General features: G+C 56.5%; 1 protein-coding gene and 2 long non-coding RNA genes across 7 annotated transcripts; 2 read left to right on the top strand and 1 right to left on the bottom strand.

Annotated features, from left to right (window-relative positions):
* The first annotated feature begins 218 nt into the window (after nucleotides 1-218).
* On the top strand, nucleotides 219-23,086 carry UCKL1 (uridine-cytidine kinase 1 like 1). 5 transcript variants are annotated; one of them, XM_040608576.1, is made up of 15 exons: nucleotides 219-309; nucleotides 8,744-8,937; nucleotides 9,559-9,665; nucleotides 9,882-10,052; nucleotides 10,293-10,364; nucleotides 11,563-11,752; nucleotides 12,233-12,294; nucleotides 17,205-17,224; nucleotides 19,559-19,657; nucleotides 20,039-20,132; nucleotides 20,607-20,669; nucleotides 21,035-21,157; nucleotides 21,504-21,611; nucleotides 21,990-22,146; nucleotides 22,257-22,711. In XM_040608576.1, exons 1-15 carry the CDS (start codon nucleotides 260-262, stop codon nucleotides 22,340-22,342), a joined length of 1,596 nt encoding a protein of 531 aa, XP_040464510.1. In that variant the 5' UTR covers nucleotides 219-259; the 3' UTR covers nucleotides 22,343-22,711. The 5 variants fall into 5 exon arrangements, with proteins under 5 accessions (XP_040464510.1, XP_040464505.1, XP_040464506.1 ...); XM_040608571.1 differs by lacking the exon at nucleotides 219-309 and adding an exon at nucleotides 4,559-4,930; XM_040608572.1 differs by lacking the exons at nucleotides 219-309; nucleotides 17,205-17,224 and adding exons at nucleotides 4,559-4,930; nucleotides 13,663-13,679.
* On the top strand, nucleotides 647-2,026 carry LOC121094652. Its single transcript, XR_005829913.1, has 3 exons — nucleotides 647-1,831; nucleotides 1,864-1,905; nucleotides 1,938-2,026. It is a non-coding gene; the product is annotated as an uncharacterized LOC121094652 (long non-coding RNA).
* LOC121094653 lies at nucleotides 1,533-4,425 on the bottom strand. The gene is made up of 2 exons (XR_005829914.1): nucleotides 4,294-4,425; nucleotides 1,533-3,385 (listed from the first exon to the last, which is right to left on the bottom strand). It is a non-coding gene; the product is annotated as an uncharacterized LOC121094653 (long non-coding RNA).
* Nucleotides 23,087-25,982: the final 2,896 nt, after the last annotated feature.

The raw sequence follows: 25,982 nt of genomic DNA, 5'->3' as shown, positions 1-25,982 counted from the left end.
CCCACCTGCCCCCAAAGCACCCACAGCACCCACAGCACCCACAGCACCCACCTGCCCCCCACAGCACCCACCTGCCCCCCCAGCACCCACCTGCCCCCCCAGCACCCACAGCACCCACTCATACCCCCCAGCACCCACCTGCACCCCCTCCCCTCCTCCTCCCCCCGCCCCGCCTCCCGCACTACAAGTCCCGGGGAGCCCCGCGGCAGCGCCGCCCCCGCCGCTTCCCCGCCCGCCCCCGCCGCTCCCCGGCAGCACCATGGCCGCGGCCCCGGTGGCCGAGGGGGCTCCGGCGGAGCCGCACGACAGGTAAGACCCCCCCACCCCCGTTACAACACCCCCACCCCCGGGGACGGGACCGGGACCGCAACGCCCCGGAGCCGCCGGTCCCGGCGGCTCCGGGGCGTTGCGGTGCCGGTCCCGTCCCACGAAGCCACTTCCGCGAGTGGGGCCTCCCGATCCCATCGCTCCTTCCCTTCCCCCCCCCAAAATCCCTTTGCTTCCCCCCCCTCCCCGCAGCAAGCGACGCTCCTGCATCCCACCGCGCAGCATCACCCTTCATCCCATCATTTTTCCAAACTAGCTTTCTTCCTCATTCGTATTTTTTTTAATTTCTTTACCCCCCCCTTTTTTTTTATTTCCTTTTTTTTTTTTTTTTTTGTAAATTTCTTCGTTTTCTTTTATTTTTCCCTTTTGTTTTTCACCCTCGCTTCGCAGCACAGGCACCGCAGCGCCCGTTTGCGACCCAGCCGGCACATACATCAGCACCGGCAAGCAAAACCTACAAATTTACTCCCCCAAAAAACCCACTCGGGAATTTATTTTTTTTTTCCCCCCACACTCAGCTTTTTCCCACTATTTCCCACTTTTTCCAGCGCAACACTCAGGCATGGAGGAGCACGACTGCTCCCAAACGCCAAAACCCCAGGAATTAGCCCCGGAGCATCACCGGAGCACTGCTGATGTGGCAAATGGTTGCAGGGGTGCGAGCATCCCTGGGGGGGGGGGGGGGCGGTCCCCAGCACCCCGGCATCCCCGCGGCACCAACCGAGTCAATGCCGAACCAACCCGCCTGTTTCGGCAGCTGAATGCGGGCGGCGATGGCGACGCCTTCGTGTGAGGCAGCAGCGAGGGTGAGGATGAGCAGGGGAGGAAGGAGCTGCCGCTGGTGACGCTGGCCGGGCAGGAGATGCGGAACGGGGGTGTTGAACCCCCTTCCCGCGCGGAGCGGTGGGGCTGGCTCGTTAGGCCCTCGCGCCGGGCAAACAGCAGCGAGATAATTGGGTTTGAAGAGGGAAATGTTTTTTCTCCTGGGGAATCGGGGTCCTTCACGGAGCAGGAAGAGCAGCCTGTGTGCCGGCGGCCCGGGGTGCCTGGTGGCAGCTCTGGCCGGGGTGGGGCAGTGGGAGAGCTGGATGCCAGGCTGGGGAGGGCCAGGGGCGATGTTTGATGGGGCTGCAAGAGGAGCACGGCGTGGGCACGGCGTGGTGGGGCCGCTGGGCAGCATCCTGGCACACCTGGAGCTGCTGGTAGTGGGGTGGCAGGTGGGTTCCTCCATCCCGGCAGGCTCCTCCGTCCCTTGCGAGCGTTGCTCCATCCCTTGGGCAGGTTTCTTGTATGTTTCTCCATCCCTTGGGCAGGTTTCTCATAGGTTCCTCCATCCCTTGGATGGGTTGCTTCATCCCTTGGACAGGTTTCTCATAGGTTCCTCCATCCCTTGGGCAAGTTTCTCCATCCCTTGGATGGGTTGCTCCATCCCTTGGGCAGGTTTTTCATAGGTTCCCCCATCCTTTGGGCAGGTTTCTCATAGGTTCCTCCATCCCTTGGGCAAGTTCCTCCATCCCTTGGGCAGGTTTCTCATAGGTTCCTCCATCTCTTGGATGGGTTGCTCCATCCCTTGGGCAGGTTTTTCATAGGTTCCCCCATCCCTCAGGCAGGTTTTTCATAGGTTCCCCCATCCCTTGGGCAAGTTCCTCCATGCCTTGGACAGGTTCCTCCATCCCTTGGATGGGTTCCTCATAGGTTCTTCCACCCTTGGATGGGTTCCTCCATCCTTTGTGCAGGTTCCTCCATCCCTTGGGTGGGTCCCTTCATTCCAAGGCTTTGGGACTCCTGAAGCCTTTCCTTGTGCACTCCCTGCACGATACTCATCCCCCGGCCTGGGCTGCCCACCTGGTTCCTGGCCAGGGAGTCCTGGCGCCGGGCCCCACGTGGCTGTTGCACCACCAGGCTGTTGCAGCGCGTCCGCTTTCGGCTTAAGTTAAAAGGTGCAGTAGGAGGTGAAGGGCCTGGCTGAGGTGGCACGCATGGGTCTGGCCCAACAAAGGTGGAGCGAGGCAGGTTTGGCCTCTGTGCACCCATGGGTGCTGCCCGCAGGGGTGGGAGCTGGGCAAGGGACCCTCTCCCACAGGGCCAGACACCCCTTTGCTGTGGGTTTGGCATGTCCTGGGCTTTTACACAGATCCAGTGACAATATTCAAGTTACAGCACCCAAACGTGGAAAAGCCACATGCAATTCGGTTTCCATCCTTAAATCCCAAGGAAAACCCACTGAGCAGCTTTCCGTCGCTGGAAGGGAAAGGGCACCCCAGCCTTTGCGCCTGCACCCCTATTTCTCCCAATTTTAAATCCAGGCTGCAATTACAGAGGAGGGATTTGTGCTTAAAAATCATCTGGAAGGAAAAAAGTCCAAACCCCAGGAGTTTTGGCTTGTGCAAGAGCTCAGAAACCGGGAGTTGGGAAGCGGAGGGGATTTGTGGAGGAGCGCGTACTGGGAGGAAGGCTCGGTTGCTGCTGGGGTTCAGAGCCGCTGCGGGCGATTCCTGTCCCACCTGGGATGTCGGGTGAGCGGCTGGGAGAGTTGCTCCCGTCGCTTGGATGTTTTAAACAAAGGCAGGAAAAAAGGCACTGGGGAGCGTGCGATAAGGAGCAACGTCACCTTGGCGAGGGCAAGGGCTCCTTGCTGCCAAGTTCCTTGTCCCTTTTCTTTTTTGCTTCTTTAATGAGAAAGAATAGAAATTGCTGCGGAAGAGAATTTTATTTTTAAACTTCTGAAAGAGCTTTTGTGGAGAAAGGGGAGTCCGTGCTGGAATCACAGGATGGCAATAGTTCCTTTGATCATCGCTCACTTCCCTGGCATTGCTGGGGCGGCAGTTGCGGCTCGAACTGGGGACGGGTCACCTCTGAAACCCTCCTCTTGTGGCCCCCATCTGGGGACCAGTCCCTTGTCCCTGGTTCCCATCAGTGCTGTAGTCACTCAAGACACGTTCCAGGGTGATGCTGTCCTGTGGGTCCCGTTGCTGGACAGGAGCAGGAGGGGGCTGCTGTGGCCATGCCCAGTGTTCAGCCGGGGTTTGCTGAGGACGCCAGGATGCAGCAGGTGTCCCTGGAATAGCCCTGGTGTTCAGGGAGGAGGAGGAAGGGATCTTCTCCCCATCTCTGGCCCCATTGCCAGGCGTTCAGCCCTGCTTGATGCTAAGCGTGGGGTGAGCATCCTCCCTGGACCCCGTCGGAGGTGGGTGTGCCAAAGCTGAACTCTCATCTTGCAGTGCCGGGCTGGGCTGGGGGCTCGTTCGGTGGCAGCGGGACCTGGTTGTGATGGGCCATATCCCTGGCAGAGTCCTGGCGTTTTGGTGTGCCCTCTGCTACCTCCTCCCTTCCACACCAGCCACCTGCTGCACGGTGGGTGCCGCTCTGCCCTCTGTGCTCCAGGGCCGCCTGGGACCCCCTCTGCCAACCTACCGGCCATCTCCCACCCCTCGCCAGGTGTCCTGGCCTTTGGCTGCTGCTTGGCTTCCTCACAGGGCTGCGGGGTGCTGGGTGCCCGGGCTCCCTGCCCTCCCTGGCGAGCCTGGCACTGGGAGAGGAGCGGGAATGGCCGGGGGGGCAGCGGGCAGCTGGCAGGGGAGGGCTGAGAGCACAGATCGCAGGGCCGAGCAGGCAGGGACGTTATTCTTAGCCTCCCGCAGCCCCGGGGTGTTGAGTTTCATCCACTTGTTTATTCCAGGGCTGAGGGGACGGCAAGGGGCAACTCTTCCCAGGGGAGCTGAGCACCGGGGGGCTGGCGGCGAGACCTCCCACCGCTGGGTGCTAAGGGAGGGGGTGAGTCCCACACCAAAACCCCTGGCACGGCCAGCAGCACCCCAGCCCCAAGCCCCAGCCGGCTCCATCGGCTGAAAGCGTTCTGGCTGGGTACCCCCTCCATCCCTGCCCCGCGGCCGTCCCCTCCTGCCCCCCTGAAGCCCCCTCCCCACCGGTGCTGGAGCTCACCGGTGCTCACGGCCGCACACTTACCGGGTGGGCGGCAGAGCTGCCCTCCCTGCTGCCCTGGCGAGCCCCCCGCCTCCGAGGCAGCAGAGCAAGCCCCCGTCCCAGGGAGCAGAGGCGCAGGGGGCCAGTGTTTATTGCCTGCACAGGGGGCGGTGAGGGGAGGTGTCACTTCGCCCCCCCAACCCCCCCCGCTTTTTCTTTAATCAAGCCAGTGCTATTAATATCAGGTAATGAACGTAATCTCTAGCTTAAGCTATCCTCTTATGCGTGCTGACCGCTCCACAGCTCCCAGCAAAAGACGCTTCCTTGGCAGCGCTCTTTTCTCCTTCCTCCAGCTTCCAGCCCGGAGCCCCCCGGGATCTGCTGCGGTAGGGGGTCTGCATCTCCCTGTCCCCCTGGGAGCCCACCGTCCCTGTGCCAGGGGACACACTCCCATGCATGGCTCCTTGCACTGAGATTCGCCCAGGGAGCCCCACTGGCACAGCTGCCCCCTCGCCTCAGTAGCACTGGGAAGTTGGGGGACAGGAGCTGACGCACGGGCAGGGACAGGGGGTGACACCCGGCATCACCTCCTGCTCCGTGGCGGGGTGGCCATGAGCAGTCCCCCGGCCTTCTCCAGCGTCCGTATATCAGGCTGCTGGGCCCTCGGGCCGGATGGGAGGTGAGTTCCTCCTTTCCTTTGGTTTTGGGTGGGTTTTTACTTTTTTTTTCACCTGTTTGCTTTCAGTCTGTGGGCTTGCTGGAGCAAGCCCTCACTAGCCCTGGTCCTGGTCCCCCGGTCCCAGTCCCCAGCTCGCAGCCAGCTGAGGGCTTCAAAAGTGCAGGGAGCAGCTGGGGGAAAGATCAGCTTCCCTTGGGCCATGGGATGAAGCCAGCCTGGCGCCGTTTGGCAGGCTGCGGGGGGCTTGGCGTGGGGATGTGCAGGGCGGGTGCTTAGTCGGCGTGTAGTTTACAGGGCCAGGGCTGAGGATGTGCTCTCCTTTTTGCTTCCAGGTTCAGGTTTGGGGCTTTCCCGTTTTTCCTTGCTGGCTGTGGGAGCTGTTGGGACCTGCTGCTTTTCCCCTCCCAGCCCAGCACGGATCCGGGATGGTCGGGCGTCCCAGAGGGCTGCAGGATGCAGAGCCTTAGGACAGAGGGCACAGGGATGGGAGCGGCGGTGGGGAAGGGAAAGGGGTCCCCCTCTCACCCCAGTAAATCTGTGCTTGGGGTAAGTGGGAGTAAAACACTTCCTTCATTTGTGCCACTGCATCTGCGGGGCTGGCGAGCTCCTTCGGGGAGCAGCCCCCAGCGCCGGGCATCCCTGCGGTGTCAGGCTTCCTCCTGGTGGAGGGGCGCAGGCAGGCTCCAGCACTGGCTGTGGGGAAGGCAACGCATCCCCAAAAGCTGGGGACAGTGTGCGGGGAGCTGGTGGCAGCCAAGCCCTCCAGGAAGGCTTTGCAGGAGAGGGGTTACCAAGCCCAGGGCAATGTTTTTTTTCATATTCACCTTACTATGGCATCGTGCCCCTGAAACCCAACGGGTGTGCTGTGCTTGGGAAGGCTGAGGCAGGTCTGCGTGGGGCAAGAACATCCTTTGGTTGGAGCAGTGGCATTAACTTTGGCAATAAACAGAGTCCCGTTCCTCTGGGGGCCTTGCCTTGCGGGTAGGGGCATTGCATGGGCTTTGTTGCTGCTGCATGGAATTTTTAAAAAGTGGTAGGAAGAAATGGCCAAGTGAGATGGCTGTGAGAGGGCTGGGATCAGCCATTCCTTCAGAGGGGAGGACAGGCCCTTCCTGGCAAAGGCAGCAACGGAAAACATCTACAGATCTTGAAGTGTAACATTAGGAGAAAATGCATGACCTTTGCAGGACAGCCCCACAGCCCTCCCCACGGCTGTGCTTATTGGAAATAAATCATGGGAAACATTGATTTAGGAGGTGTAGAGTATCTACTTCTTGTGTAGATACAGACGGTATAGATAGATATCTATAGAAACAGGATTTAGGTGAAAATCCAGAAGTATTTGGATGAAAAGAGGCAAAGCAGGCCAACTCTTGGAACAGGATTCAAGTGCTGCATCCAAGAGTGGCCCCAGATGCGTGGAGGGGACAGCTCTCCTTCTCACCAAGGGCCATCCCTGCACTGCTGCTGCATCCCTGTGTGTGTCCCTGCATCCCACGGCAGTGCCCAGGGTGGGTTCCCTCTGTGCCAGCACACTTGGTGTCCTGCAGGCACCCCAGGGAACGGACGGGTGACACATGGGAAAGTGGGATGTCAGCTCTGACCACAGCCTGTAATTCTGGGCACAGCCAGAGTCATCATGGTCCTAACATCCCCGTCCCTGCCAGGAGCTGGGTCATGTTGGTGCTGATTGAAGGCAGCAGCAAGCAGACCTTGCAGAGGTCAGCATCTCACTCCAGCTCCAAAACCCAGAGTTTTGCCCAACTCTGAATCGCTTTGGGAATCGTGGCCTCGGTCAGCATCACAGTGCGCGGATCTGTGGGCGGAGGCTGGCACAGGAGAGCTTGGTTACACCAAAGTTACTGCGTTCCACCAAGGAGCAGAGCATCCTGAAAAACTTGCCTGTCACATGGAGATGGGTGTGCATCCCCAGAGGAAAGCCAGCTGAGCAGCCCTCAGCAGCAGTGCCAGCAGCATGGCTCGCGAGTAACCGCAGTCCCGGGAGAGGGGCTGGGACATAGATGAAAGGAACCGTTTTATTTTCTGGTAAACAACTGTGTTTTTGTCATCTCTGCTTTTATCAAGCCAAAATGACTTTGTTTATGCACCGGCACTGTCGGCTGATGTCAGCCTAGCTCTGGGAATAGCACGCAGTGGCTAATTGCTGCAGCATCACTGGTGGGAGAGGCGACCGAAATACCCCATCTGGGTTTGCTTCTCCTGCCTCTCTGGTGGAAGGAGCCATCCTTGCACAGAAAGAAACCCCAGAAGACTTTCCCGACGGGTCTCACCTCCTGATGTTGCTTTTTAAAAGCAGTGGTTGGGGTGTTTATGGCTCTCGGGTGAGCTGGAGGCCGGCGGTGCTCGATGCCGGCCCTGCGTGCCGATGGGCTCATGCAAGGGATGGCGTGTTAGTGGCTCTTGCGGGGTGGCTCTGTAGGTGCCCACGTGTAGGTCAGCATCGGTGTGAGATGACCGGGCACAGGGGCAGAGGCTGCAGCCCACCTTTCGCTAAGGGGTCCAGCAAAGCCAGGCAAATTGCTGTCTTGTTGCCGGCTCCACAGGGATGTGCCGGTGCTGGAGGTAGAGATGGTGTGCCAGGGGCATCCCGCTGTGCTCGGGGGAGGTTTGCTGGGACGCTTTACGTACAGATGGTCGGTCTCATATTTTGATCTTTATCTAAATTGTTCTAAAAAGGGCTAGGGGAAGGAAGGGCATTAGTCTTCATACCAAAACAGCTTAAAATCAAGCCAAAATCTGTAAAGCCCTGCAGTTTAAGCCCTTTCAAGAGCAAAAAATAACAGAGAGGGAGGAAAGCCCCACCAGCTCGGCTGGGCTGTACCAAACGGTGCCGTGTTTGGAGCGTTCAGTGCCGGGGGCTCTCTGACCTTGCAGAGGTTTCATTTCCAGCCTGGTTCACGGCTAGGGAGAGAAGCAAGAATGAGCAGGGAGAGCCCTTTGCACCTTCTCACAGGGAGGAGACATCTCTCCCGAGGCAGCGAAACAGCTAGCGGGGAGGAGCAGGAGCTGGTATAAATAATCCTCCCCCATCCCTGTGCTGGCCGAGCGGCGCGGCTGCGGCTTATCTCCTGGCCAGGGGCCACTTATCACCTCCAGCGCTGCTCGCAAAGGGCTCCAGAGGGTGGTTTGTTCCTCTCCCTCCCCAGGGCTGCGGCAGGGGGGGAGATAAGAGAGAGGCATTTAGCAGCTGCGGGGCTCTGGCGTGCTCCGCTCGGCTGCACCACAGAGCAGATGCAAACGGCTTGGCTGCTGGGCTCTGGCCTGGCTTGTCCCCAGGGGTTTCAGGCCTAAAGGGTGGGAGAACTAGAGGTTTGGGTGGGAGCGGAGCGCTCAGAGTGGGGAGAGGAAGGGGATTGTGCGTGGGGGAACAAGGGCGGTTGAGCTGTAGCCCCTGTGTTTGGCTTCCATCCACCAGCAAGGTCCCTCTGCACGTTAGGACAGGTTATTGCTCTCTGTAGTAATTCCCCTCAGTGCTCCAGAGCTCACTGGCGTGTTTGTGTAATGCAGACATTCCCCAAGCAGTAGGTGTGTGGGAAGCGATGCCTGTGTTACACCTTTTCCAGATTAAAATTGGTCCTGCAGGAGAATTCCTCGATGTTGGCCACTGCCTGGGGTCACAGAGGTGTGGGTGCTGGTAGTGCCGCAGCAGGGCTGTGGTTGTCTCTCCCCCTTTTCCATTGCATCCCCCACCTGTACAGTGTGGGATCCCCCAGAGGCCCCACTCCCACGCACCAGGGACGCTGGCCCTTCCCCACCACCAGTAACTGAGCTCCTTCCTCTCCCCATCCCCAGCAACAGCAGTGCCGAATCCTTAGACCGGCTGTACCCCGCAGTGGGCTCCACCAAGCCACCCCGAAAACGGACCACTAGCCAGTGCAAGTCCGAGCCACCTCTGCTGCGGACCAGCAAGAGGACCATCTACACAGCTGGCCGGCCACCATGGTACAACGAGCATGGGACACAGTCCAAAGAGGCCTTCGTGATAGGTAGGCAGAGGCAGCGCATGTCCGGGCTCTGTCCCACCTCTGCACTTCAGCTGGCGCAGGCTAGCGCAGGCAGTGTCGATGCTGCCTGCCCCATGGCTCTCCAGGGGATGCTGGGGGGATCCTGCCCCACAGCCTCTTTGGAAACTTGAGGTTGGCTCCAGACTCCAAGCTGTGAGTTGCTCAGCCTGGCCAGGAGCAGGGACAGTCACCAATGCTGGGCAGGCTGTAGGGTCGGGCAGAAGCTCAGAGGTTGCAGATGGGGGTGATCGATTATAGCAGGCACTGAGCAGACCGCAGTCTTTGCTTGTTGTTCCCTCAACTCTTGTTGTCTGTGTTGTCACGAGTTCCCAGGGATTTAGTCTGGGCTGGTTCTCATGTCAGCTCTCCCCTTGTTACACAGCCATCTAACGATGGGTTTCCCACTTTTGCTGTGCACATTGCTGGCAGTTACAGTTCGTGCCATTTGACATTTTCAAGGGTAATCTTGCTCTTGTAGTGCCTATCGATCTCCCTCTTGGGAGGTCCCTCCAATTTAGTGTAACAGAGCAGGACCGGGGCTCTAGCCTGTGGCTAGAAAGGCAGATTGTGGGATTGGTGACTTCATCCCCTTTTCCCTGGCAGGCCTGGGAGGAGGCAGCGCTTCTGGGAAGACCACAGTGGCCACCATGATCATTGAGGCTCTTGATGTCCCTTGGGTGGTTCTGCTGTCCATGGACTCCTTCTACAAGGTGAGGCTGTGTGTCATCCTGGCCAGGCTCCTTGGGCTGCCATGGTCCTTGGCATAACCCCCTGATGGGAAAACGCAGCGTCGATCTAGTGATGGCCTCATGGTTTCCCCTTCAGATGGTTCTTGGAGCAGGGGCAGAGGTTGCTGAGCAGGGCAGTGGCGAGGGAATGCTGCTGGTGGTGACGGCTGTGTGCACAAACTTTTTCTCTGTGCGCAGGTGTTGACCAAGCAGCAGCAGGAGCAGGCAGCCAGCAATGACTTCAACTTTGACCACCCCGATGCCTTCGACTTTGACCTCATCATTGCCACCTTGAAGAAGCTGAAGCAAGGCAAGAGCGTGAAGATCCCCATCTATGACTTTACCACCCACAGCCGGAAGAAGGAATGGGTACGGGACACTGAGAAGGGTGGGACTCAGGGTGGGGAGACTGCCAAGGCAGGAGAGGAGGGTGCCAGTTAGACCTCTGCAGCCTCTGTCTTTTGCAGTCAGACTCATGCAGTTGCCCTCTGCTCCGTGACTGGCTCAGGACACGTTTTTAGGCTGAGCTGCTGCAGTCACTAACAACCCAGAGAGATTCCCCGAGATGAACATGTTCTGTGTCTAACCCCATCCATTTTGACTCCACAGAAAACCCTGTATGGCGCCAACGTGATTATCTTTGAAGGCATCATGGCATTCGCAGACAAGGAGCTCCTGAAGGTGAGGAAGCGCTTAGAATCGGTTCTGGTGAAGCCCGACAGGTGCGAGTGCTGCAATCCCCTCTTCTGCAGCCTTATGTCACAGCACAGAGAGACTCCCGGGTGCCCTGGGGCTCCTGTGCAGCGCTGGATGGGACCCTGTCCTCCAGCAGTGCTTCAGCATCGCCTCTACAAACCAGCCCTCCACCCCCATAGCCAGCGCGAGGAGATGGTGGGAGCGTGCTTTCTCCTGAGGTTCAGCAGCAGGGAGGTGACCTTCTCCAGGTTACAGTGGCTGCTGCAGCACTTCGCCGTGTGGAAGAAATAGTCCAGATTTTTGTAGCAGCAAGGGAGGAGCCCCTGGCGGAGATCAGGCGTTTCATGAGGGACCTTGATCTCAGCCATTCATTCCCAGGAACGAGGAGCCCAGTGGTGACCTGGTCCCTGGCAGTTGTGTTGCATAAATATGACTAGAAATAGCCACCTCCACGCTACATGCCACAGCTCGCGCAGCCAGAAGGAAAGTCTGCTGTCACTTGGCTGCGCAAAGCCTGGTGTTCCTAGTGTTGGGGCTTTCTTGGGAATTATTTGGATACACGAAAAATGCTATGGGAGGGAGTGAGCCATGCAGAAACTTCGAGCTCGGTCTAGAAAGTTTCTTTCCCTGCCAAGCGAGCATTTGGGTTGCATTTTCCTGGAGCAACGGTGACCTCCAGTGGACAGCTGGGTAGATCCCCCTGGAGTTTCCCTGAGCATCCCTGCTCTTGTCTGGGGCAGTTCAGGGCAGTGTCATGAGCTGACCTGCTGTGCTTGGCTCCCTTCCAGCGTTAACAAGCCGGTGCTCCTGGGTTAAACCTGTTCATCTGCGTCGTGGCATTAACTTCCTTTGGCTCCTCCTCACTCTTAAATAACATCCAGACAAAGTGTTGGAGGTGCACAGAAGTGGAGACAGGGTTTGGAGCAGGACAGGCCTCCAGGGGCATGAGAGTAAGGGGCATGGTGTCAGCAAGGGACTGGCTGCAGCATCTGCAGTGCCAGCCAGGTTCAAGTTCAGGGGCTGCGGAGGAAAAGCTCCCTCCAGGCCGAAGCAGAGCTGAGCCGAGCTCTGCTAAACTGGTGGTGTGCTGTGCACAGGGCTCAGCTTCTCTTGTGGCTGGAGAAGGTCGGTTTGAGTTACACACCTGACCCAGTGGAGTTTGTGCCCTCCCCTCACGTTTCAGCTCCTTGATCTGAAGATATTTGTGGACACAGACTCGGACATCCGCTTGGTGTGTCGCCTGCGCAGGGACATCAGTGAGCGTGGTCGTGACATTGAGGGTGTCATCAAGCAGTATAACAAATTCGTCAAGCCCGCCTTCGACCAGTACATCCAGCCCACCATGCGACTGGCCGACATCGTCGTCCCCCGAGGTACCTGCCCAGGGCTGCCTCAAGCTGCCGCGGGGCTCAGTCCTTAGTGGGACCTCAGAGACCCTGTCCCTCCACCCTCAGCTCTGCTGGCCAGTCCCACTGCCCTCCAGCTGATGAGGACAGAGTGGCTGTCCCGTGCCAAAGCAAAGGTCCCTCTAGCTGAGTATCTGCAAACACGGGCCAAAAGCAGGTTCCTAGGGGAAAGTCTGCACTTCCCCTTAACCCATCTCCTGCCCTACCGGCTCCTGCAGCTTAGCAATTTAAAAGCTAGAGGCAACTTGTAGACGCTCAATAATAGAATACTAAATAAGAATTTAATAAAAGCGGGAATGTCTCCTGCTTTGCTGGGAAAGGGCTGTTTGGGGAAGCAGGGGTACGGTGTGTTTCTGAACATGGCAGGGAGCGTGGGGAAGGATTGTTTCAGGCGCTGCTAGCACGGTGGTCCTGACCAGGCTGTCTTTCGCTTCTGGTTCACTCCAGGGAGCGGAAACACAGTGGCTATTGACCTGATTGTTCAGCACGTCCACAGCCAGCTGGAAGAGGTAAGAGCTCCCTGGTCCCCTGGGTGTTAATGGTGGGGTCAGCCTTGCCTGCACAGCGGTGGCATTGCAGGAGGCTCTGGGTGCCAAGGTGGGAATAGCCTGGCTTCCCTCCGTGCTCCAGGGGTGTGAGCTGCAGGGCTCTCCCTCCATTCCAGTGAGGGAGACTGCCTTATCCCTGTGCTCAGGTTAGCACGAGGCTCCTCTGCAAGCTGTGGTCCAGTAGCAGCTTCCTTCCCTCCCTGGGAGAGCAAGTCTTCTGGGGACAAACCAACCATCCTGCAGTGATCTGTGGTGTGTCCTCCCTGCCTGCAGCTCCAGACCCTGCAGTACTTCAGCTCTCTGGCTCTGGCTTCTCCTTTTCACCCCTTTGCAGGCACTGCTGCACAGGCTTTTCTGTCCAGAGCCCGTTTTTCCACTTCTGTGTTGGATGCAGCCCGTGGGTTTCAAAAACCAAAGTCTTATGTTTGATGCGCAGGCTGAGCCCCAATTCCAGGCACATGCTCCATCCCTTCCCCATCACCAGCTTTAACAAGTCTTCTGGGTGTCCTGGGCCAGTCCTGACCAGTGGTTTGAGCCAGTGACCAAATGATGCTGTTGTGTGTTGCTGCTCCTTGAGCAGCACAGCCTCCTCCTGCCCCACGTTTGTAGCTTTGATGGTTAAGTTGTGGAGATGCTCAGAGTGATGTCCTGGGAGGTGGAAGGATCATGACCTGGGGATGGATGCACCTGAAAGTAAAAGGCTCGATTCCTGCAGGCCTTTCTGAGCTCCCAGGTGGCAGGAGCCACTCAGCCCTGGCTATGAGCTGGCACACGATAGCATCGTGCCACCTACGCTTGCTTAGGAGGGACCGCTTTTAAGCAAAGGTGACTTGGCAGGTTCCCCCTCCCAGAGCACCCCGCTCTCCGCAGGGCTGCAGGCGGCAATCAGGGCTTTCCTGCTGCCCGGATTTACAGCCCCAAGCTCTGGCAGGTCGGGAAGTTGGTTTCTAACCCCTAGGTCACAGGAGAACGGATCAGAGCCCTGGCACTGTCGCTAGCACCGGGCTCAGGAGGGCATGCAGCCGCAGGGCACAGGCCAGGAGGAGGGAGATGGCTCTTTCTCCCAGCCCTTGGGATCTGGCCAGGAGAGCTCACAGCTGGATGATGCAGTGAGCAAACACGGCAGCTCCTCCCCAGGGCATTGCTGAGAGCCAGGCGAGGGGTTGGCTTGGGTGGGCTTTCATTTACCTGGGGAGGGGAAGAAGGGGAAAAGGCTACATGTGAATGCAGGAAAATATTCCTATTTTTCCTTTTTTTTTATCTTGAAACGACCCTGGTGTTGACAATGCTTAATACCGGTTGCATTGTGTCTTTGTGTTGCTGCCGCAGCGTGAACTCAGTGTCAGGTAAGAGCCCCTAACTCTGTCCTGTCTGTGCAGCCCGAGGCATTTCCAATGCCAGGCACTGCTTGGCCTAACCCTGACCTGCAGTTGAGACCGACAGCTCGCAGAGCACATGGCCTCATCACACTCGAAGCTGACAAAAGGCCACCTTGTCCTTGGCACTGGGACCAGCAGGGACATTGCTGCTCCCCAGGGATGTGTTCATCCTGTGAGGGTACCACCAGCTTGAGCTCAGACCCCTGAAGCTGGGGCAGGACCAGGTTTGTTAGCTGGGGACCTCCAATATCTGCAAGAGGGGAGGCTTTGCATCCTGGGGTTTATATCCCTTCATCCTCTAAGGTGAACAGTTGCTCAGAGCCACTCTCCATCCCTGATGATGAAACATCATTAAACACCTATTATTTGATTAACCAAAGTGGCTGGAGGGTGGTGGGAGCCCTGGATCCCTTGCGGCATGCAGAGGCTCTCGGCTGCAAGCCTGATGGCCCCCAGGAGCGCAGCAGCTTTGGCGTGGCGGGAGGTGCCTGCCTTCCTATGGTATCTAAAGGCCACACAGCAACTGCCTGGGGACCAAGAAAATACTTATACCCTAATCCAGCAGGATTTCTAATTTCTCAGTACCTGCAGGTGGATGCTATAAAGTGTATGCTGATTACCTTCACCTCTCCAGTATGTGGCTCCAGATGGGACTTTAGCGCTGGTGCTTCCATTAAGCAGCCAGCTAAGTTTCTACGTGTTTTTGTAGGAAGCAGAAGGGATGCATTACTGCAAATGGGTTTTCATTTAGTTCTCCATCATTGCGTGGAGACACTTAATGCAAGCAACCCTAAAATTTACATTCGACATACAACAAGCTTTTAAAATACCTAAGATGAGCAGGGAAAAGGATCTGCTTTACTTATTTCTGCTGAAGCCATTCATTTCCTAGACTAGGCGCTGGATGTTCTATTTTATTTCCATTTGCTTGTTTAATACCATGGGGCCTGACATTTCCATACAGACAGCATAAGCTTTCCTGTGTGTCTGGAGGTCCAGGTGGGAAGGTGCTCTTTAGCATGGAGAGAAGTCTGTTGGTTTAAAAAATTACGGGAGTAACATTAGAGAGTAGACTAATGTCTGTGTGTATGTATATATGTCCATGTGTATGTATATAAGTATACACATGTATAAAATTTCCTTTCTCTCCAGTGATTCTCTTTAATCAAAGTAGTACTCAGTACAGGTGATCCTTTTGTGAACCTTAAAAATCAGGTATTTAATAACACGTCAGGAAAGTGTGAGTAGTTTTATGATAGCGTGTTTGGAAAGATAACTCTGACCTCCAGAAATAACTCCATGATGACCACAGCCACAGACATTTTTATGTTCTGTTTAAGGCTCATGGTTCCCATTTATGCCTTTGCCAGAAAGTCTGGAAGAAGTTTCCTGGAAAAAAATCTGTTTACGCTCCTGGTGTCCCAGTGCTTCTTACTGCTGCGGCGGTTTCCCATCAGCTCCTCTGTGGCTCTGCACTCACAAGAGGAGCGAGGTGGACAGAGACACACATGTCAAGTGAGATGCGCTTGGCAAATACAGAGCTTTTCATCTAAAACAGTTCCCTATGCGCTTGTCTTGAATGGCTTCATCTAAATGTCACGGTTGTTGTTCTGATGTCACTGCCTTTTGGCGGCCGTAGGGACGCAATGAGGCCTTTGTAGCTGGTAGAATAAAACCTGGATGCTTAGATCTGGCCCCAGTCCGAGATGCTTTTCTGGCTCTTGTGCTCCAGGCTGGCCCTGGGCTGCCTTTCCTGACCTAGCAGGTGGCTGGGACAGGCAAGGAGTGCCTCTCCCCAGTTCTCAGCTGATCAAATGGGTGAATTCTGAGGAGTTTAAAGAAATTGGTGCCATTCCCTGGACCTGCAAGCCTTGTTTTCCTCCTGGCTGCTGAGGAGCATCGTTGCCTTCCTCTGTATTCCCTCAGCACAGGTCAGACCTTAGCGTCCTTGCAGTTGGAATATTTCCTGTCCTGCTTCCCACGTGTTTAATGGTGTGTGTGCTGGGCATGTAATTACATACAGGCACTCCCTTCCCATGCGTGCCCAGGTGAGTATTTCTCCTCGAGCCCAGCAGCAGGAGCCAGACCAGTGAGCCCGTGCCCACCGAGGCACAGTGCTCTCGGCTGAGCCTGGTTTCCATCCCTTCTGCCATGCAATTTCAGAAGCCAGCCCAGCTCTTGGAGCCAGTGTTCTTTTCAGCTGATTCCCTTCACTAATCAGTATTCCCCACCCCCAAGGTCTCGATCATCTTGGCATGCCCTTTGCCAATTGTGTCTTTAAATATCAACCCGTGGCGCAGTTTAATAGCCCTTGTTTGAAATGTCAGCCATGAAAGCCAGCTGCTGTACGTGTTTGAAATGCCTTGACTGCATTAGCTCCTTTGTAGCTGGATGTTTCTTGTCTGCTTCCTGCTTGATAGCATGCTCAACAAAGAGCTGAGGATGTTCCCTGAAGCCTTCCTGAGAGATGGTCACCCCTTTCTCTCTTTCTTTCTCTCTCTTTCTTCTTCTTTTTTTTTTTCTTCTTTTTTTTTTTTCCTTTAACGCTTTTGTTCTAGGGGGCAAAAAAATAAGTTTCCAAAATGAGACGTTTTCTTGACGTGCTCATGGCTGCCTGTCTGAATTTTCCGTCGCGGTCCTGCCTGGCAGGGGGAGGGACAGGAAGCCTTGCTCGCAGCCAGCAGAGCCCTGCTCGCTCTGTCCCTCCCGGCAGAGATGGGCAAGGGGTTCCACCGCAGGTGACGTGGCTGTGGCCGGGCAGCTGCTGGAGAAGCTGAGCTCTTCACTCGTCTTCAGCCTGCAGCCCCTCTCCGAGGGATGGTGATCTGAGGGCAGGTCCAGGTGAACTGGGGGGAAGGAAGCTCTTCCCGTCGGGCAGTGATGTTCAGTTCAGAGCTGGGTTTCTCCCCGTGTTCCCAGCGCTCTCGGCTTTCCAGACTCTCCGAGGCTTGAGCAGATCATCCCTCCAGTGTGCCAGGAGGTGGACACCCCTGTGAGCCCACAAGCAATTTGCATGCGGGGCAGGTTGGATGAAGGTTTTGCAAGCTTGACCTTGAACACTTTGTGCTTGCTCTGGGATTGCAGCAGAGCGCTGGGCGAGAGCTGCGCGTTTCCTCTAGGCTCTGAGAGCTGCAGCTGGCGTTGCAGCGTGGTACCACCTGGGACAGGGATGGGACAGTGTCTCTGCTGTGGCTCTGGGGCGGTGAGATCAGATGGAGCTTTCTCCCCGTGGAGCCAGGAGTGGAGCCGGTGCTGTGGAGTGTGGCAGTGACATGGCTTGGTCCCCGAGGGAGGTGTGCTGGGGTCTGTGTAGTGATGGCCCACACACTGGGCACGTCTCAGAGCCATAGATCAATTTGGGCGCTTTTTTTCCCCCTTTGACTAATGACAGTGCTTTTTCCTTTGTTTCATGTCATGTTTGTCCCTCTCCCCTTAAACTCTCATGTTTCCTTGTCTTGTCTCCCCTGAACATCCCTCCCACCTGGTGACCAGAGGAAGCTGCGCTGGGATATGTGAGGAGACATGCTAATGGCAGTGTTTTGGTTGTGACACTAATGCTGGGGAATGGGGGCGAGGGCTGTGCAGGGTGAGCTGCGTTACTAACCCAGACTGGGGGCCTTTGAGCAGGCAGCTCACAGGGTCCTGCTTTGCTGGGGCTGTGCATACCCAACCGGGGTGAGGGGGCTTGGGAAAGCATGTTCATACCGATCCCAAAGATGGGACTTGCCGCAGTTCCCCCAGAAAGCACCATGGGGACCTGACAGCATTCAGTGGCTTCTCTGCCGTCAGGAACAGGGGCCGAGTGGGATGGCATCCAGACCTTCCCATCCCTGCGCTGAGCACCAGCCCCTGCTCGGGTGTCACAGGAAGGGTGCGGAAAGCTCGGTGACAAAATGCTGACAGCATTTCCCGGAGGTCTGTTGACAGCTCGGGGTGCAGGGGTGGTGTTCCCAGGCACACAGGGCTGCTCTCGGAGGTAGGAGCACTCACTGGCATCTGCGGCAGGGAGCGGGAGCCGGGTCACACCTCATCTCACCTGAAGCGTCATGGAGAGCAGGGCAGGAGAGCGGCTGCCCATCCCTCTGGCATGGTGGCATGCTGTGAGGCGGACCTGGTGGTGACAGAGGGGAAAGGTGCCGTGCCAAGCTCAGGCCTGTGCCCCTGGGTGGGCTGTGGTGTGTAGGAGACAGCCCTGTGGGCTACGACTGTACGGCCACCACAGCTCCTCTGGTTTGGGCGACAGCAGTTTGTCACCTTGGCAAACCCAACTGGGGCCGTGAGAGGGTGTGTGGCTCTGTGCTGGGGGGCTGATCTCTGCCCCCCGAGAAGCAGGCAAGCAGGCAGCCCCTGCGCGGGCACCAGCGTCTGCCAAAGGCAGGGCTCAGGTGCTCACCTGCCACGTGGGTCTGCACCCCTGGGGCCAGGAGGGTTTTAGGTGGGGCTGTGCCCCCAGGATCTGTCCCCAGGCCAGGTCTGGCAGGAGAAAGGAGGCGGGGGGCTGTGGGGGCAGAGCTGCTGGGGCTGCCAGCAGCACAGCCCCAGCGTGGGAGCATCTCCAAAGGCAGCCAACCCAAGCAGCAGTGACTAACAGAGTGAGCTCGCTTCACTGACAACAGGTCCAGGGCCTTGAGGGCTGCTTGTCCCAAACAGGCGGTGGGGTCTGCGGGCAGCGGGACACGTTGGGCTCGGCCCCAGCCCAGCCAGGCTCTGCCAGCAGCGGGCAAGCCTGCACTGGGAGCACAACCCATCCCACACACTCCACGTGGGCACCAGCTGTCTCGGATTCAGGAGTGTTCCCTTTGCTGCTATGCCAGACTGGAGCTGGCAAAAACCAGAAGGAGCCCTTAAGTACCCCCAGGCCTTGGGAATGTCTCGTTTGGTGTTGGTCAGCCAAGACCAGGAGATGGCTACATGGATGGAGGCCTCAAGTCATCTAGCTCTGCCCTCCTCCATTCCTACCCAGTCATCTTCTGTCTTCTCCGCTTGTGTGCCTCTGTGTGTGCAATTAATGCAGGTTTCTGCTTGATTTGAAATCTTAATCACCTGGAGCTTTTGTTTGTTTGCTCTCTTCTCCTCCTCCCCAACATCTCTCTGACTGGGATGCAACTGCTGGCATGTGTGTGATCTGATGTGTGGCTTTCGGACCCCAGCCCTCCTCCCAGACAAAGTTGCTTGTCCATCCTGCCCAGCCTTATGGAAGCCAAATAGATGTGACCTTCATCTCATTACTGCCGCTGTCAAAGAGAGAGGTGACTAATGGGGCTCCATTGTGCACTTCCCCATGAATGGTGTTCCCTTGATCCAAGAATAGCTCCCAACCCTATTAGTTATGTTGAGATGAGTCACACAAGCCAGTCCTGTTCAGCCATAAAGTCTTGAAGCTGTTCCCAATTTGGTGTCGATCTGACTATCCCTGAATGGGGACAGTGACTTGACTTGTAGGACAGAGGCAACCACAACAGCTCCTCCTCACCCCATCAGTTCAGGATCCACCACAAGACTCTGGAGAAGGTTTTGATTTTATTTTCCGCTTTCTTCCCAACCAGCCGAAACCAAGATGAGCCAACCATGGGTCAGCTGCCTGGGAAGGGAAGCGCCTGTCCTTGGGCTGCGAGGTCCTGCTGGCTCTACCGACCACCCGCTGCCTGCCCCGTTCGTGGGAGCAGGTCCCTTTGCCATCGCAGGGGACTGGGCAGGGCTGGCCGCTTGTTGGGCTTGGCTGGATGGCCTTGGTGTGCGTTTGCAGTGTGAGGTGACATCTGGGAGGATGGCTTCGGCCATGTGCTGTGCACCAGCCTTTGGGCAGCCTTGCCCAGAGACCTGCTGACCATGTGTTTGGTTTTCAGGGCTGCCCTGGCCTCTGCGCACCAGTGCCACCCCCTTCCTCAGACCCTCAGTGTGCTGAAGAGCACCCCTCAGGTGAGGGGCATGCACACCATCATCAGGTAAAGCCCCCATCGCTGCAGCCTCCTGGGGTGGGATGGGGCTTGGCTGATGGCTGGGGTGAGCTCAGCTTGCTTTGGAGTCCCGAATCTTACTTGTGCCTGTCCTCGTGGCTTGGGGACATGGGAGAGGGCAGACAGTAGTGGGCCATGTGCAGAGGAGCTGTGCTATAAGTGCTCCCTGGTCTTGCCAGAATTTTTCTGCTTTTTACCTTAAAACTGCCACCACAATTCCAGGTTCAGCCAGTGGCCTCTGTGCAAACAAGGTGCTGAGAGCCAGACAGGGGCAGGGGCTGCCCTCCTGCATGCAACCTCTGACCTCTGTTAGCATCTCCTGGGGTACATTTTGGTCCACAGCTTACATTGCTTTTCCCTTCCCTCCAGAAACAAGGAGACCAGTAGGGATGAGTTCATTTTCTACTCCAAGAGGCTGATGCGGTTGCTGATTGAGCACGCGCTCTCCTTGCTCCCGTTCCAGGTGGGTTCAGGGGTGTAGCTGGGAGGGTGGGCAGTGGGTGCTGTGTTTCCTCTCCAATTGCTAACCTGTAACTGCCAGGGAGCCAGCACGGTCCTGGTGCTGCTCCTCCAACCTTCCCCATGTATCAGCCCTTTCCTCCTAGATTCTCCTGTGATTCCATAGAAATGTGTAGATGCGGTGCTTAGGGACATGGTTTAATGGTGGACTTGGCAGTCCTGGGTTAACAGTTGGACTCAGTGATCTTAAAGTCTTTTCCAACCTTAATGATTCTACGATTCTGTGATTCTATAAAAAGGGGCAGGGCTCCCTGAGGCCATGGAGGAATGGCCTGGCCCTGCATGACAGCTCTTTGTCCAGCCTCATGTTCCAATGGTCCAGAGCAGCCTGCAGCTGGCTGGCTCCCTGGTGCCAGGGCGCCTCTGAGAGCTGCGTCAGAGCTCCTGGTAATGCTTCTCACATGGTTCTACATTGTAGAGTTGCACAGTGCAGACCCCTCAGGGACAGGACTACGAAGGGAGGACATACAGCGGGAAGCAAGTAAGTGGAAGCAAAAAGTACTATTCAGACCTGCCCCATGGGGTTACACTGAAAGCCCTGTGGGTGCAGGGGCAGGACATCCTGGCTTCTCAGGGTTTCCATCAGGCCTGGATTTGGCACCTGCTCTCGTGAATATGACGCCCTATATCATGGGGACAGGCAGCCAAGGGTGTCCTCAGCAATGTGCCACTGTTGCCCTCCCACTGAGGGAGACAGCTCAGACTGGGAGCAGCACAACCTTTCTGGAAGGGATGCACTTGGGGGTTGCCCATTAGAATCCGCCACTGTCGAGACCCAGTGCCGTACTGGGGTGGTGCGTACCTCCTGCCATGTGTCTTCCCATTCACCCTTGCTGTGTGCTGCAGATCACCGGGGTGTCCATCCTGCGAGCAGGGGAGACCATGGAGCCAGCGCTGCGAGCAGTGTGCAAGGACGTCCGCATCGGGACCATCCTCATCCAGACCAACTGCAACACAGGCGAGCCAGAGGTAAAGCCCGGGGCCCTGGCCTGCTGAGGGCATCTCCTGGTGTTAGCCTGCATGCAGGGGGTGACTCAGGTATTTCCTGAGAGCTCTTCAGTGATCTGAGAGCTGGTCTTGGCAGGGAGTGAGTGCTTTGAAAGCTTCTGAAGTGGGCTTTGCCAGCATGTTTGTGCATGCAGGGGCTGGTTTGCTGTCCCAAGTGTTTGCACCAGTGCCTGGCTCCAAGCTGACAGCTGGGGTCCCAGAGATAGAGATGCATGAAAGATCCTTCACCTCTCTAAGAGAAAGGCGCTGGTTGCTCCATTCACCTTCAATCTGCAGCTTCTGAGCTGATCTCTCTTCCCCTGCCCAGCTCCACTACCTGCGGCTGCCGAAGGACATCAGCGAAGACCACGTCATCCTGATGGACTGCACGGTCTCCACAGGCGCGGCAGCCATGATGGCAGTGAGGGTGCTGCTGGTACGGAGGATGTCAGGCACGCTGCAGAGGACGGGTGGTTTGCTTGCAAGTAACGTGCCAAACACCAGCCACAGCCATGCTGAGGGGCTCTGTGCTGAAACCGGCTCCTCCTTGTGAAAGAGAGCGTCATGGGAGACAGCACAAGCTGGGGTGACTCTGTAACCAGGCACTGACAAAGTCACCCCTTCCTTGTGTAGCAACAGCCTGGATTTAGTTGGTGTCTTGGTCCTGTGCCCAGTAACCCCAGCTGGCCACAGAGAGGAGAGGAGAAAAAGTGGCTCCAGGAAGGGAGTGCTTGGAGTGCTGCTCCTTGGAGGAACGGGCCATAACAAGTCTTGAATACCCTGACCCCGGGCTGTCTCTGTGCCTTTCCTGCAGGATCATGATGTCCCAGAAGACAAGATCTTCCTCCTGTCCTTGCTTATGGCAGAGATGGGTGTCCACTCTGTTGCCTATGCTTTCCCCCGGGTGAAGATCATCACCACAGCTGTGGACAAGAAGGTGAATGACCTTTTCCGGATAATCCCTGGCATCGGTGAGTATCTGGGTAGGAAGGACCTGTTGCAGGGGGAATTTTGGTGCTTCTGGCCCACACACCAGCCCTGGTTGTCAGCAGCAGCTCAGCTCTGTTGTTATTTCACCCAGAGACACAGTGCCTTTCTCTTGGGTCCTGCTGCTGCATGGTTGTTGGGATCAACACACACGCTCTGAGAGCTGTCAGGCAGCCATAGCCTTGTTGGCAGAGGGAGCCATGCCACATGCCGTGAGCCTCCTCCAGCCCCACCTGGGCAAGCTGAGCTGGGACATCTGCAGCAGACCCGTGCTCACCTCATTCCCTAAGCTGCCACCTTAAACAAGCTCATCCCAAACAAGCTCACTATGTTCTTCTGTCTTCACCTCTGCTGTGCCAGGAGACACCCCTGCCACAGGGTGCTAAAACAGCCTCCAGGCTGCTCCAGATCTGCTGCTACATGAGTTTTAGTGCTGTTCAATCTGTCAGATAAACCTGCTTTGGTTTCCGTGCCTGCTGGGGCCAGGGCAGGCTGGAGAACGGTCCCAGGGCTCCCTGCAGAGCTGTGACTGCTTCTCTCTCTTTCTCCCCGCAGGGAACTTCGGTGATCGGTACTTCGGGACAGATGCTCCTCCGGACTGGAGCGATGATGAAGACGCTCTTAGCACTTAGATGTGGAGATGCCGCTGGCACCAGGCAGCTTCAGCACCGCACCTTAACCCCTTCTGTCCATTGCAGATTTCTTCTTCCTCCTCACCAAGCATAGATATTTTTTTCAAACCTTACATTGGAGATCTAGGGCATATTTTTTCAAAGAAACACAAATCCTAGTTTGACATTGTGGACAGTCGCATGTCCCAGCGTAGAGTGGAGTTAATTTATTTTAATTTAAATATTTGCCTATATAACTTATTGGAGATATTTTATAAAGGAAAATAATAAATTTTTCTCTGGTTTTCTTGAATGGAGCCATTCTTTTGTCACTTCCCACTGGTGCCCAGAAGGTTTTGCCACCCTTTGGGATTGCTGCCCTGGGAAGGGACATGCTGTGAGTGGTGGTGGGAGGTCGAGACCCTGCTGTTGAGGAGCAGCTGATGCTACAGCCATGGAGCAGTTTTTATGGCTCCGTCTTTGTGCTGGTTACAGGCAGCTGGTCCGTGTTTCTCTTTGCTGAACACTGAAGCTCTTACACCCCAGGGAGAGCCTACCCTACAGGACGCACTTGCTCTGTCTAACGCTACCGAGGCAGGGAGGGAGCCTTCACCCCGTGGGAGCTGGTGGGGACAGAGATCAGCCTGCAGCCTCTCTGCAAGGCTAGGATAACACCACTCAAACCAGAGTCTCCTGCCTGCAACAGGGCTGTGAGCAGGAGAAAAACACACTGCCTCCATTCCCCAGCTCCCTGCTCTTGCTGCCATGCGCTGGGGAGGCAATACCATGCTCTAGATCCCGGTGAAGGTTGGTACCACAGGAGAGGCAGTTCTTCATGTCTGCAAAGAAGCTGAAGTTCAGCTCAGATCATGCCATGCTTTAGCTTTAAAAGCACCAAGCCACTGTTTCAGTTCAGCGCTGAAGTGAAACATAGCTCACCCAAACACCAGCTTGCTCTGGCTGAATCAGAGCGGCTCGAGATGTGGTGAGCAGCGGGGCTCGTAACCGTCTCCAGGAAGCTGTTAGCAGGCTAGAGTAACCTCAGCGGAAGGGGAGCTGGCCAGTCCCACGAGGTGGATTTAGTCAGGGGAGACTGTGATCCCTGTGGATGAGCACAGAGTATTTTCCATTCCTGCATGATTCAAAGTACCAATGCAACATCCTTGTGCTGGAGATGGGCCAGGAGGAGCAAACCTACCCCTCAGCTGGGCATCCCTGGCTTGGACCTGGCTTCTGAGGGGTTAGGCAAGGCAGGCAGGCACTGCCGGCGGCAAGGGGAGTGGGGCTGGGAGGGGGATGTTCTGTCAGGCCCTTGCTGAAGTGGAGAGTCGCCTGGTGATAACTCAGTGTGGGCTCAGGTGTGATGAGCCCAAAATAACTGCCACCGCTCTGCGGCATGTTGTATAAATTCTCAACTAAATTTAAAAGAAAACACATGCCCGAGTTCCTGCAAGCGCTTGGCCAAAGCATGAGCCCTCGGCTTGAAAGCCACGCTCGGAGCCAGCACTGACACTTGATTAGTGTCTGCTAAAAATAGTTCCTTGCGTAGGTGGAAGGAGAGCTCATAAGCACAAACACAGGATAGGCAGACATAGGGGGTTTTGGCTGGGGCACCAGGTGAGCAGTGGTGGGACAAGGGACAGCAGCATCACCAGGCCCATGGAGGAGCATGTCTGCACCCACAGCCCTTCCCCTGGGCTGCAGCCGCTGGCACAAGAGCTTGGTGCTGGAGGAGCCTGATGTCTTTTTTCTAGACCATGCTCAACCCCATGAATGAATGCAACCGTCATCCTTCATGTACAAAACCCCAGCAGACCTTGTTTAAGCAGTGCCATTGTCCTCCTTGAGGGACACGAGATCATGTGTGTGTCTTGAGCAGGGTTTGCCCCCAGGGTCCACCATAGGAGTGAAGATCCCACAACACTTCCTTGGGGGGATGGGAGGGCAAAGCATCTCTTTTTTCCCAACATCCTTCATCCCAATCCACACACCCAGACTCCCTGAAACACGGTGGATACAGCCTTCGATGGGTAACATGTAGGAAGTGGCCCAGGGAGGCATGTGGGTGGAGAAGCTCTGGGTGCAATGGGGCTGTGACCCACCACCATCAGAGGGTGTTCTGCACCCATGGCCTCAGTGAGCCTGTGACAGGCACAGACAGCAGCCGTGGGATACTCAGCCACAGGAGGGCAAGACAAAACCTGGTGCGAAGGGTGTGGGAAGGAGGAGGCATCACCAGAACCTCAGACTGCCACATCTTGTTTTGCAGCACTTCCAGGCTGCTGAATGCCACCCACGTACCCAGGCAGTCCCCAGCACCCATGGCCAGTGGCTGGCACGGCAGAGCATGGCACGGCTCTCCTTGCCACCACATTAAGGTCCAAGTGACCCATATCCTGTCCCATGGGCATGGCCACAGGGACCACGCAGCCCACAGGTCTCTGGGACTTTGCATCCAGGGGAACTCTTGCTTTTAACCCAGTACTTCCATAATTTCCTCAGATCCACATTTTCCCTCAGCAGATCTGCATCTTTCCCAAGTAGATCCCTATTTTGCCTCAGAAGACCTGTACTTTCCCTCTGCAGATCCACATTTTTCCTCAGTACATCCACTTTTGTCCTAGATTGCATTTTTTCCTCAGTAAATGTGCATTTTTCCTTAGTAGATGCCCATTTTGCCTCAGAAGATGTACACTTTCCCACAGCAGATCCACATTTCCCTCAGCACATCCCCATTTCACACTGGCTAACCCAGCTTATGCCACCACAGCCATATTTTACCTCAGCAAACCAGCCATGTGCCCACACTGTGCTGCTCCCGCCGCTTGAAAACATGGCGCCTTCCCCTCCCCTCCTCTGCGCCCTACTTGAGGTGACGATGGTAAACTAAGCAGCAAACAGCTGTGGCTGGTGGCCTCCACCGGAGGTGGCCTCGTCACCGCTGCCATTTCCCTCATGCCCAGGTCACGGCACCATCTTGGATCCTCTCAGCCTTCCGTGGCCACGGTCCGGAGCATCCTCCAGGCCCCTGTCTCCCGCCCTGTTATTACCAGCGCTATAAAATTTAATTTCTTTTGTTTGTGACAAACTGCTGGCAGCAAACACGCCACATCCCACGTCGGAAACACTGCGTGGGAGGCAGGTGGCTGCCCTCCCCGCCTCTGCCGCCCTGCCCTCCTGGCCGGGACACACATGTGCACCCCAGTGCC

This window comes from Falco naumanni, chromosome 10, assembly GCF_017639655.2.
Source record: "Falco naumanni isolate bFalNau1 chromosome 10, bFalNau1.pat, whole genome shotgun sequence".
In the NCBI taxonomy this organism is placed as follows: Eukaryota; Metazoa; Chordata; class Aves; order Falconiformes; family Falconidae; genus Falco; species Falco naumanni.
The sequence above is the reverse complement of the archived record's forward strand: the minus strand, read 5'-3'. Positions and strand labels throughout refer to the sequence as shown.

Coding starts and splice junctions, on each gene's coding strand:
- UCKL1 (XM_040608571.1), top strand. CDS start 4,863: ATGAGCAGTCCCCCGGCCTTCTCCAGCGTCCGTATATCAGGCTGCTGG. Junction 8,938..9,558: donor CAAAGAGGCCTTCGTGATAG/GTAGGCAGAGGC, acceptor TTTCCCTGGCAG/GCCTGGGAGGAGGCAGCGCT. Junction 21,612..21,989: donor TGGCAGTGAGGGTGCTGCTG/GTACGGAGGATG, acceptor CCTTTCCTGCAG/GATCATGATGTCCCAGAAGA.